Below are 13,023 nucleotides of genomic sequence, written 5' to 3'. Positions count from 1 at the left end.
CAGCAGCATGGAAGTGTAAGCCGAATAAACCCTTTCCTCCCCAACTTGCTTCTTGGTCATGATGTTTGTGCAGGAATAGAAACCCTGACTAAGACATGTTCCTATAAGCCATTTATATTTCTTTTTGAGGATTATCTGGACACATAAACATGATATTGTCAAGTCCACGTTTTTGAGACGGTGTCTGCGCTAATGCTTTTCTTCTGGAACAAATACAAAACAAAAACGGTTTCAAGGGGGAATTGCTTGCTTTGTGTTCTCAGCCTATGGTCCTTAGCGCCACTGCCTTTGGCCCCAGTGAAGCTCATGGCTGACAGGAAACAGGCTGAGAAAGAGTAAGAAGTAGGAGACTGTGAGTGAAACTGTCGAGACTAAGAGAGAGAGAGAGAAAAGAAGGGGTCCTCAAGATGGCTCAGCAGGAAAAGGCACTTGGCCCCAAAAGCCCAGGATCATGTAAAGCTGAAGGAGAGGAGTGTCTCCACCTCTGACATGACATACATGTTAGGGCTCACACACACACACACACACACACACACACACACACACACACACTGAACTAGAGATAGAGAGGTGGCCCACAAAAATGATAGCTGCTGTTCATCCAGCAGAGGATGAATATCGAGAATATAAAAAAACAAAAACAACAACTAAACACTAAGAAAATAAGCAGCCCGATGAAGGAATGAGCTATGGAACCGAACAGAACATTATAAGATTTTTATTCAGATTTATTTTACTTTTGCATGTATGGATGCTTTGTTTGCATGTATGTCTATGCATCACATGCATGTGTGATTCCTAAGGAAATGAAGAGCCTCCATGTGTTGGGAATCGAACTCAAGGCCTTTGCAAGAGCAAGTGCTCTTAACCACAGAGCCAACTCTCCAGCTCCATATACCTGGTAAGCCTCTTCCACCTCCTCCTTCTTACTGATTTTTTGTTTTTGAGACAAGGTTTCTCTGTGAAGCCCAGGCTAGCTTTGAACTCACAGATCTATCTGCCTCTGCCTCCCAAGTGTTAGAATTAAAAACCATGAGCTACCATGTCTGGTCCCAGAAAATTCTTAAAAGAAGAAATGCAAATGGATAGAAAACATTTTAAAAGATGTTTTAGCTATTAGAGAAATGCAAATTAAAATGACCTTAAGACTCCATCTCACTCCAGTCAAAATGATTATGATTAAGAAAACAAAGGATGGGCCGGAGAGATGGCTCAGTGGTTTAAAAGCACTGTCTGCTCTTCCAGAGGTCCTGAGTTCAATTCCCAGCAACTACACTTACAACCACCTGTAATGGAATCCGATGCCTTCTGCTGGTGTGTCTGAAGACCGCAACAGTGTACTCACATACATAAAATAAATCTTTTTATTTTTATTTTTTAAAAGAAAAACAAGTGATGTAGGGTGGTGGTGGCACATGCCTTTGATCTCAGCGCTTAGGAGACAGAAGCAGGTGGATCTGAGTTTGAGGCCAGCCTGGTCTACAGAATGAGTTCTAAGGCAGCCAGGGCTACGTAAAGAAACCCTGTTTTATAAAATCAACAGCAGCAGCAACAACAAAACCAAACCCAAACCCCAACCCACCCCCCCAAAACAAAACAGATGCAGAGACCTACAGCCAGCATTGGGCAGAGCGTGGCTAATCTTGCAAAAATGGGGAGGACTGTAGGAGCCATCGTGGTCAAGAACATCACTAGAATATGGTCCACAGAATCAACTGGGTCCATAGAGACTGAGCACCAACCAGGGAGCTTTCATGGAACTGACCTAGGTCCTCAGCACACATGTAACAGTGGTGTAGCTTGGTCTTCATGTGCGACACCTACGAGAGGGATCAGGGGATGTCTCTGACTCTGTTGCCTGTCTTTGGGACCCTTTCTTTCTTCTGGGCTGCCTCCTCTAGTCTCAATATGAGAGGAGACACCCAACTTGGTATACCAGGGTTGGTTGATAACCATTGGAGGTCTCCCCTTTTCTGAAGAGAAACTGACAAATAGATGACGGGGTGATGACTGAGAGGAGAAGAGGGAGAGAAAACTGAGGTCAGGATGTAAAAATAAATAAATGATATTCAATTAAAGAAAGAAAGTAAACAAATGATAAGAAACACCGGAAGAGATGTCGGGGAAGCCACGGATTTGTTTTGCTGCAGCCACTGGGGAAGCCGGTCTAGAAGTTTCTCTCAAAGCTAAAACTAGAACTCCCATCTAGTCCAGGTATAGCACCTCTGCACTTTATACCACACTTCTACTGGGAGACTTGCAATCCTGTGTTCATTGCAACTCAATCTAGATGAGCTCAATCTAGATGTTAATCAGCAGATGAATGGGTAAGAAAGATGCGGTATATACACACAACGGAAAGTTACTCAGATGAGTGGAAAAAGGAAATTGTGACATCTGCAGGTAAATGGACGGGACTGGAAAGAATTATACTGAGTGAGGTAGCCCAGACTCAGAACCACAAAAAAGCTCTATGTTTTCCCTCATATTTTTATCTTCAAATATTTTGGGTTGTGTGTTTAACTTGGAGCATAAATGGAAGCCAGAAAACTAGAAAGGGGGCTTTTGTGGGCAGGGGCCAAGAGAATGGGGCTGTAGGTTTTGGGTTAGTGAGGTGGAATGCTGGAGGCAGTGTAACAGGGTCCCAGCCCTTAGCACAACTGACTCCATGGGGGAAGTACCACTCAGGCTGTGAAACACAACATGTAGACAGCCAAACTTACAACAAATTTTAGTTTGTCTAATCCACTAAAGTTCATAGTTTTGGGAAAAGTCTCTAACTGTACTGACCTTGCTTTTTGGCTTCTGTAATTCTGCTCCTGGCTACCTGTTCTTCTTCACTGAAGTATGTCAGCCCAGGATATGGCTTTTGTGCTTAAAAGCTCACTCTGAAGGATTGTTGCTACAACTGGGGTCCTGCACACCCAGTGCAGTGTCATGAAGACTTTTCTACTGGCTTAAACCTACGTCTGAGCAGTCTTCTCTGCTCATGACTTTTTTTTTTTAAAGACTTATGTATATGAGTACACTGTAGCTGAACAGATGGTTCTAAGCCACCATGTGGTTGCTGGGATTTGAACTCAAGACCTTCAGAAGAGCAGTCAGTGCTCTTAACCGCTGAGCCATCTCTCCAGACCTGGTCATGACTCTCATAAAGGAAAGCATTTAATTGAGGCTTACAGTTTCGGGGGGAATATTAGTCCACTCTGTTTATGGCAGAGAGCATGGCAGCATGCACGCAGACATGGTACCTCAGAGGTCTACATTCAGATCTTCCAGGCATCAGAGACTGCGGGCCTGCCTGACAGCCCACCTGAGTAGTACACTCCTCCAATAAAGCCCTATCTACTCTTAACAAGTCCACAACTCCTAATCTCTCTCAAGTAATACCACTCTCTGATATCCAAGCAGGTTAAAGACAGGAGCCTATGGTGGAGAGAGTCTTATCAAAACTACCAAGCCCACTTAGTACTTCTTTTTAAAATGGTTTTAGAGGAATTTTACTTACATGAGCAGTACCAGTTCTTTGGCATATCGTGTTGTAACTAATCTCCTGATTCTTTTTCAGAAATAAAATATACTTTTATTCAATTTTCCACATAAAACCAATCAATCTTGGCCACGTACACCCTGAGCTGGCCTCCCAGGCTCTCTACCATATCCTTTGAATCGTGATTCTCTTTTATAGCTTACTGAGTGTAATTTGTGCTGCCTTCTAGAATGTTGATTGATCTTGCTGACTGACTGATCCTGTGAAGGTACCCAAAGCTGTAGTGAACTCAAGAGTCTAATGGTCAAGTCACGTCCAGAAGAGAATATTCTACAATGCTCCTCCCCACCCTCATGACCCTACTCTTCTTTTGGTCTCCTCTTTCTCAGTGTCCCCTGAGTCTTCAGAAGGGAATAGATTCAAATGTCCCATTTAGGGTTCTATGTATATTCAGTAATAACTTCTTTTTTTTTTTTTCTTTGAGACAGGGTTTCTCTGTGTAGTCCTGGCTGTCCTGGAACTCACTCTGTAGACCAGGCTGGCCTTGAAATCTGCCTGCCTCCGCCTTCCAAGTGCTGGGATTAAAGGTGTGCGCCACCATGTCCGGATTTTTTTTTCCTCATTAACTTCTTATTCTCAGCTCTTGGACCATTTGGGTGTCTTCACATTAACAGCTGAACACTGCGGAGAAGTTATCTCCCCAGTATTGAGGTCAGCACTAGTCTGTGTGAATAAACCTAAGTTTGATAGCATATCTCTTTATCAAGACAATGGCAATAGGCTCCCATTTTGGGCCTATGACTCCCCAGTTCAGTCCTAAAAATATTCCCACAACATCCCAGCCACTAGCTTACCAGTAGACACACTGTGCCTGCTAGGATGGTACTGTAACATGTAGGGCTTTCTGCTGGGTGATACCATCTGTGGCTTTTCTCACTCAGAAGCCTGAATACCCCTTGCAGACTTGAAATCTAACCAGCAAAGGAGAAGTCTTCCATCAGTTGTGGTCTGATTCTCTGCTGTTCTACTACCAACTACACTGTTGTATCTTCAGCAATAGGGTCATACCATCCAGTTTTGGATACCAAGAGTGTAGAATATAGCTATCATTGTCTTATTCCCAATTGTAGTTCAAATGCTTTTGAGTTCCTTCCCATTGAAAATGTTTCCTTTAGGTAATGTCTTTAATCTGTCTGCCTCTGCCTCCCAAGTGCTGGGATTAAAGGTGTACACACTATGGTCTGGCTCCTTCAGAATTTTGAACACGAAGGAATTTTCTGCTTCTATGGAGCTGATCATGTGATTTCTGCCCTTGAGTCCATTTATGTAATTTGTATGTACATATATTGAACCATCCCTGTTCCACCAGGTTAAGCCAACTTGATTATCTTTTTCAGTTTTAATTTCAGATTGTAAATATATTGCTGAGAATTTTTACATCTAAACTCATCAGGAAAATCTTTTCTGTGTATTTGTTTTCAAGTATCTTAGGTAACAATACTGGTGTCACAGAAAGTGAGGGGTATGGCTTTCCTTTTCTATTTTATGGAAAAGTTTAAAAAATATTTGTGGTGCTGCATTATGATGAAGAGCTCATATTCTGAGACTAGAACTTTTGTTGGACCTCAAATCTTGAGGTAAAACACTTCCTCTCCTAAAAAATGTATTTAAAAAACTCATAGCAAAAATATAAACCATGATAATAAAGGTTTGCTGAAGTCACAGATGGTGTTAACATTTTGTCTAAGCTCCGCCCCACAGTTACCTGGCAATGGTCAGGTTTGCCTGACTCACTATAAAAGAGGCTGCTTGCCCCTCCTCACTCTCTCTCTCTTGCTCTTGTCTTCTTGTTTCCACTGTCTTCTCGCTCCTTCCCCTTCTCTCCCCATTCCCTTCCCTCATCTCCACGTCCTCATGGCTGACCTCTACTCTTTCTGCCTTTCTCCGTCTCTACTACTCTCTCAATTTCCCTTCCCATGCCCTGAATAAACTTATTCTATACTATCCGGTCACATGGCTGGTTCCTCCCTGCGGAGGCACCCCTTAGCTCACACGTTACCACACCTGACTACACATTCACCAAAACATATCCCCTTCTCTCCTTAACTTTTTATAAACACAACAGATAATATAGACAGATCTGCAAAAATGCCAGTCTTGTATTCTTTCATATGGGGAAGGGTTCCAACCTTAGAAAAATGAACCAATATGGTGGTGAAACCTAAAAATGTTAGGATTATGTGGTCAGCCACCACACCCTTGTCAGGAGTAACACATATACACGTAGTATATATGAATACAGTTTTACTGAAGCGCAAGTAGCAGATCAAGCAAAAGTTGTCACCATCAAGCCTACCACATAACACAAGTAAGTCATTACATGAATTTAAGTGTTTATTCTGTATCTCACTGTAGTGCTGTGACAACAAAATGACATCTGTGCACCAGAGCACACACACATCACAGTAAGGTGTGACCTCTCATTACACCACTGCCAGGGGATTAGCATTCTGTATAAGACATAAGCATGTTGGATGGCCACACCAACTAATTTTCTGTTTTTTTTTTCCTTAGATAATCTTATTTTTTTAAATCAGTAATACTTTATCAATCTCACAGTTAATAGACCTATAAATGATCTGGGTGACAGGATGTGGGGATCATTCAACTGTGTTAGACTGTAGAAGCCGCTAGAGTAATTGCACACATCAACAGGGAACTGTCACATAGTCAGGGCTAGTTATTTGTTGCACAATGATAAAGTTCTTTTGAAAACAATAGCCCGCTTAGATGTGAAAAATCCCCTTTCCACTTGTACAGAAGAAAAAGTATTCAGAAAGTTATTTTTGGCCTTGCTATGTCAAAAAGTCAACTGTACAAAGATCTATGTGTTAAACCTAAAATTATTACTTTAAATGTCTATTAAAAACAAAAATGTCATGCATTTTTTTATCAATTATGCAGAGGCTTTAAAACTGTTGCAAGACCATATAATATATATTAGCTTTTATACTGCTAATGCACAACTAACAGCAAACTTGATTAGATTAAGGAATTTGTCTTAATTACACCTTTATATATCACACGAGATAGACAAATGCCACAAGATCTGCAGAAACAGCTATTTCTGAGCACTTAGATGGCAGGGTAGCTTTTATATTGTAATCCTTCACATACAGAATAACAAAGGAAAACGCCTGCAGTTTTCACGTTACAAAAAACCGCACTGCTATAAAGTAGTAAGGGTAAAGGGTGCCATCTACAACACAAAGTAACTTACAACTGTGTCAAAGCAAACAGAACTTCTCAATAAAAGTATCAAAATACACAGAGCAACTGAAGCACAAATCCTGCATTACATACAGTAAAGATTTAATAACACAATGCACTAGTTAATAAAAGACACAAAAATACAGGGAGTAAGGGCAACCAGTCAATAAAATCAAAATAATGAAAAAGGGGGGGGGGAACCAATATATTCCCCCTAGTCAAATCTCTTTCTTTCCATCCATATAATACCTGACACTGTACAATAAGTTTTTAATCATAGAAAAACTTGGTTCTTCCATGAAACTCTTTATACTCTTGATAAACTTTTAAAGTAGAGATTATTATGAATGGAAAACAGCCAATAAACCGGCACCTACTGTAACACTGAAGATTTACACAAACTTTTTAAAAGTTATCATAATCCTTTTTGTCTTTCTTCCCCTCAGCTTCAAATCCATCCACTCCATCACTATCCCTTCTTCGTTTCCTGTTGTTGTGGACGTTGAAGCGCTGACTCATTTGTGGTAGTGGATCCATCCCCAGAACTTTGTGTATCTGACGGAATGCAAGCAGTCTCAATGCAAACTGCAAACAGAGTGACAATACACAATTACTTTAAAGCCAAAACACTCTAAACCTGCTCTTCATATTGATTCATTATTTCCTTGTGTGCACATGACTGCCAAGGCCAGAGGACAAGTTGGGGGTCAGTCTCCCTTTTACCTGCAGAGCTATCTCACTGGCACAGAAGCACATCAATTCTTACTAAGTTAACTTCTCCAGGTAACAATATGAAAAAAAATCCACTGTGATGGAAGACACACCCTGAATGGGTTGTTTCACCACCAACGATTAATCAGAAGGGACATATACTATGTCCTGATAGACTTTTTTATTTATATGTTTTTTGGGAGGAGGCTTTTCTGTGTGCTTATTTGCTTTCCAAAAATTAAGCTAGAAAATATCAACCTTTAAATAAATTTAGCCTATTCATAAGGGGTGGTGGTAGTGGTGGAAAGATGTCAGTGGTTAAAGCAACTGAGCCACATGCTATCTTGGTTTGGATGCATTTCTAATGTGGCTCATTAGAGAATTCTGCCATATAAGTGGATATTAATTAGTAGCAAATATAATTAGGGGATTCACACAAATTATTCCTAAAATTTTAGAATGTTACAAAAAGATATCTGAGTATGTATGAGTGCCTGCCCGGTGCTAAAGGAAGCCAAAAGAGGATGTTGGATCCCCTAGAAATAGTTATGAATAGATGTGGGTTGCCATGCAATGCTCGGAAGCAAACCTGGGTCCTCTGCAGAGATAGCAAATGCTCTTAAACATCGAGCCGTCTCTCTAGCCTTAATCTTAGAATTGACACTATCAATACTTAGTGTTTATTTCTGCAGTGCTGGGACAGAGCCTGGGGCGGTGGGTACTTTGTGTATGTTAGGAAGACATTACCACTAAGCTCCGTGTATCTGGATTCCCGTAAGGATCTTTGGGGTAAGTGACTAGGGAAGAAGAGATTAGCTTTGTAAGTGTTTCCTTGATTAGGTAATTAATGAGGTGTTTAATGGTTTTTTTCATGGTATATAAAGACAAACACAAAATTATACAATAATCAGATTCATCCACATAAATAAATATTTAAAATCTTATCAGTGAATTCTAGTTTAAGGTAAATCTTTTCTGTTTGATTTTAGAGACAGGATTTCATTGTTTAGCCCCAGTATGCCCTAAACCTACTTGCCTGGATCTCCTGAGCATTGGGATTAAGTGAATATGTTCCACCATCTCTGGCAAGGTATATCTTTTTTGTTTTGTTTTTTCCAGACAGGGTTTTTCAGTGTAGCCTTGGTTATCCTGGAACTCAGAAGTCTGCCTGCCTATGCTTCCTGAGTGCTGGCATTAAAGGCCTGTGCCACCACCACCCACGAGTAAATCTTTTTAATAACCTCTTTAAAGGCTTACTTCCCAAATAAGTATCACAATGACTAGTATGGTTATTACACATAAAGAAACAATGATAAAACTCCCAGGCGTTAGAGACAGTAATCCAACAAGAATTCAATTACCTGTGCACTGGATGTAATGTCTTCACGCTGTTGGTCAGTCATTGTTGCCAAAGTGTCAAAGGGATCCTTTTCACAAGGGTCCAGAAGTCCAGGGCTGCCTATAGTCATTGTAAAGAGAAAAAGTGTTAGTAGCATTATCTACTTTGGAAAGTAGGCCTATTATTCAATAAAGAAATAAACTTAATTTTATTTAAGAAAAACACTTACCTTTGAGAATAATCCCTGAAGAAATGCACTCAAATACTCTTCTCAGGGCATCTCCAGGGCTTTGAGGACTCGAAGCACTGCTAATTGCTTTCTCCACCAGTAACTCCATAGCCTAAAATTAAAATATGTCCAACAGCTTAAAGACCATTTCAAACACCATCAGAATAATAAGGTTTTAAAGATTATGAAGCTCTGATAAATTAAGGTAGCGAGCCAGTCAGTGAGGTGGCTCAGCTGGTAAAGAGCTCTAGCTGAGGAGCCAGATGGGACCTCCACAGCAGACAACACCCTGTGGAACCTTCGAGGAGAAAGAACTGACTTCTCTAAGTTGTTCGAATTCTTCCCCCCAACCCCCACTCTTACACACACACACACACACACACACACACACACACACACACACACACAAATGTTAAACAGTAGTTTTTTACAATATTCAAATTAAATAAAAGCATCAGTTTTCATGTCTCTCATATCATCTCTTTGGAGGATGAAGTAGAATTATTTAAGCACATGAGTTGATTGAGAGTCCACTCTGGGCAAAATAGTAGTACCCCCTCAATAAAAGAAAACAAAACAAAAAACCAACCAAACAAAAAAAACCTTGCTAGCCTATGGGATGGTAGAGATAGGAGGATCTGTAGTTTGAGGTCAGTTTAGTCTATACAGTGAGCTCCAGGACAAACAGAAATACAGAGAAAATTCACCTGAAAAGAAGCTAACAAGTAAACTCAAGGCAGTAGGATCAGAAAACTTTACATTTTAAGATTTGTACCTAAAAATGAGAAATATCAGGCTAATACCTAAAGAATACTGATTCTAGGAGTTTGAGCAAGCTAACACTTCACTAATATTTTAACTCTGTGTTCTTTTTAAATTGAGGATCTCACTTTGCACCCCAAAACTAACCTAGAACTCATTATATACCTCATGAATGCTTTGATCGCAGCAGGCTTGCTTCAGATTCTTGTGAAGAGGATCTCAGGTATGAGATGAGCCTTCACTCCAGTCTGTCTGTAATGCTGAGACATGGTCTCACTCAGCAGCCCCAGCCTGACTAAGATCATCCTCATGCTTAGCTTGTTTGAATGCTGACACTACACAAGCCTGAGCTATCCCATCTGACCTGTGTTTTAGTTTGTAAACAATGGGTATCTCAACTTTCATTTAAAGCATTATGGGAATTCTATCACCCATAAGAAAATTAACAAAAAAAATCCCCCAAAACCCAATACTTTCACTGTATTTTATATTTAAGAGACAAAACAAAAACCAACTTAAACCAATGACTAAAGGTAAACAAAGCAACCAGTTAAAAAAAGGTTAAAAAACCAACCAGTCAGGCTAAAGATGGCTCAGAGTTTAAGAGCCCTGTCTGCTCTCCCAGAGGTCCTGAGTTCATTTCCCAGCAACCATGTGGTGGTTTATAACCATCTGTGTGATCTGATGCTCTCTTCTGGCCAGCAGATAGAGCACTCGTGTGCATAAAAAAAATAATAATAATTAAGATCTAAAAATCTAAAAACCAAAGCAAACCAACCAACCAACCAAAAAACCAACCAACCAACCAACCAACCCCAAATAATCTGTCTTATTTTTTTAATTTTGTTTTTATTTAGAAACGTTTGCAGTATTTACTGCTTTTACAATTCATTCTTTCTTTCAAAGTTACCATTCAGAAGCTTCAGGTAGGCTTACAAAATTATTCAATTATTACCACAGTCCAATTCCAGAATTTTAAAAAAATCACTGTATAGCTACAAGCAGACATCTCTTCCTCTCTACTCATTCTTCCAATCCACTTTCATATTCTAGACTTGCCTACTCCTGACATTAACACAGATTGAACCATTTGACGGGCATCTTCCATTTAGTACAAAGCTTTGGATTCAGGAGGCAGAGGCAGGCAGATTTCTGAGTTTGAGGCTAGCCTGGTCTACAAAGTGAGTTCCAGGACAGCCAGGGCTATACAGAGTCTAGTCTGTCTCAAAAAGCCAAAAAACAAACAAACAAACAAAAGCTTTGGATTAATTCAGTATAGCTTTTGAAAAAAGATGCTTTTTATTTATCTTTACTCATGTGTATATGTATTGTGTGTCTGCCACGTGTCTGGAGTTGCCCACCAAGGCCAAAGAAGGTGTTGGAACCCTTTGGAGTTCAGAGTTATAGACAACTGTGAACTGTTAGAGGTGAGTGCTGGCAACTGAATTCAGGTCAATTAACTGTTAGGTGATCTCTCCAGTGGCCACTGTAGCTTTTATTTAAAATTTAAATAGGAATTATAGGGCCTATCAAACAACTCAGCAAAGCACGGCATTGCTGTCAAGCCTGACAACCTGAGTTTGATCCCTGGACTAATGGCACGGATAGAACAGACTCCAGCAAATTGTTCTCTGGCACACAGACAGACAGACAGACAGACACACACACATACTGCTCAGAATACACAAATCAAACACAGGAGTGCAGTAAATAGGAGCTCAAAAACAATTCAAAGAAACCAGATAGTTTGCAATTACAATGAAATCCAAAAATGATTTAGAAGTTGAAAGACTTATGTTTAGTTATACAATAAAAATCAAAAAAGATACTGGTATGGGCTGAGAAATGGTTCAGTGGTTAAGAGCACTGATTGCTCTTGCAGAAGACCCATGTTTGATTCTCAGTACCCACATGGTGGCTCTCAGCTATCTACCTCCAGTCCACATCTGAACTCAGTTACGAGGCACACACATGATGTATACACACATATAGATAAAACATTCATACACATAAAATAATAAATCTAAAACCAGAAAGATAAAAGCCAGAGGTAAGACTGTGTCAGACCAATCTTAAGGTATAGAATCAAATCTCAAGATCTCTTGCTCCTCCATAACGTAATAAAAAAAAAAAACCCATAACAATGCACATGCTACTTCCTGTCTTTCTTGCAGCCAACAGGAAAGACTAGTAAAAGGGCACTCCCCAAGAGACAGTGATCCTGCTCAAGCAGCTCTTCCTGCACTCACTAGGTGGAACGTGAGAGTGGGATTGGCGAGTGAACAAAACCTCCAATATCTCACAAGAATCTCTAAGTTGGGGGAACAACTGATTGTGCTGCAGGACATTTTCCTAAAACCCAGGCCTGTTCTGAGCATCTTCACCTTCCCAGATGCAGGAACAGAGAATCTGTAATCTTGAAGCCTTTGGAAGAGTACAAGGGCTGTATACACTTTACCCACATTTAATAACCTAACAATAACAACCTGTCAAGTTATCCTTCTTCCCACAAGCAGTCCATAACGCATTAACTCACAGGGAAAGAAAAAGGAGAGACATTTTAAAAAGGTTCATCAACACGTGACTAATAAAAAATGTGGGACATATAAACTGTGGAATTAAGTCCTGATAAATAATGTTAGTCTGTCATTTCCAACAACATAGATCAAAAACCACCCGCCATTACGCTATGTGAAAATAAGCCGTGCACAAGTACTCTCTCTGGTCCCATAAATAGAATGCGGCAGAGCCTGGGATCTAAGTGAAGGAGGGGATGGTAAGACAGCTAATGGCCATATTTGTTAAAGAAAGAAAACCAGAATAATCTATGTTCTGTAGCATGCAGGAAGACGATGCTTAACAATTAGTCATAAACCTTTTAGGGGGGATGGGTACTGAGGATCAAACCCAAAATCTTGTATATCCTTAGCAAGTGCTCTAACAGCAACTACATCTCTACCTCTTATTTCAAGGTAGCTGTAAGACTCTCAATGTTCTCAGAACAAAAAAGCTGATGCCAATGACTTGACCAAATCATTACACATTTTATGAATGTACTGAAATGGCTCACACTGTATCTAATAAATATCACAAATATCAAAAATAGATGGGAACAAATTTGAATGGCATCTTGCACTTATGTTAAGAGTACTATGAAAAGTCTACCTTGTATAGACTTTGCATGGCAATTTTTCATTAACATAGTTTTTTGTTTTTTTTTTT

General features: G+C 40.0%; 1 protein-coding gene across 3 annotated transcripts in view; it reads right to left on the bottom strand.

Moving 5' to 3' along the window:
* Positions 1-5,780: 5,780 nt before the first annotated feature.
* Positions 5,781-13,023, bottom strand: part of Zfr (zinc finger RNA binding protein) — a 65,339-nt gene continuing 58,096 nt past the window's right edge. For all 3 annotated transcript variants that reach the window (XM_021182871.2, XM_029469398.1, XM_021182872.2), the window contains 3 exons: positions 9,040-9,151; positions 8,833-8,930; positions 5,781-7,345 (listed from right to left, as the gene is read on the bottom strand). In XM_021182871.2, the coding sequence (XP_021038530.1) occupies positions 7,166-7,345; positions 8,833-8,930; positions 9,040-9,151 (390 nt within the window). In that variant the 3' untranslated portion in view covers positions 5,781-7,165. The remainder of the gene's footprint in view (positions 7,346-8,832; positions 8,931-9,039; positions 9,152-13,023) is intronic.

This window comes from Mus caroli, chromosome 15 (assembly GCF_900094665.2).
Source record: "Mus caroli chromosome 15, CAROLI_EIJ_v1.1, whole genome shotgun sequence".
NCBI classification, from domain to species: domain Eukaryota; kingdom Metazoa; phylum Chordata; class Mammalia; order Rodentia; family Muridae; genus Mus; species Mus caroli.
The sequence above is the reverse complement of the archived record's forward strand: the minus strand, read 5'-3'. Positions and strand labels throughout refer to the sequence as shown.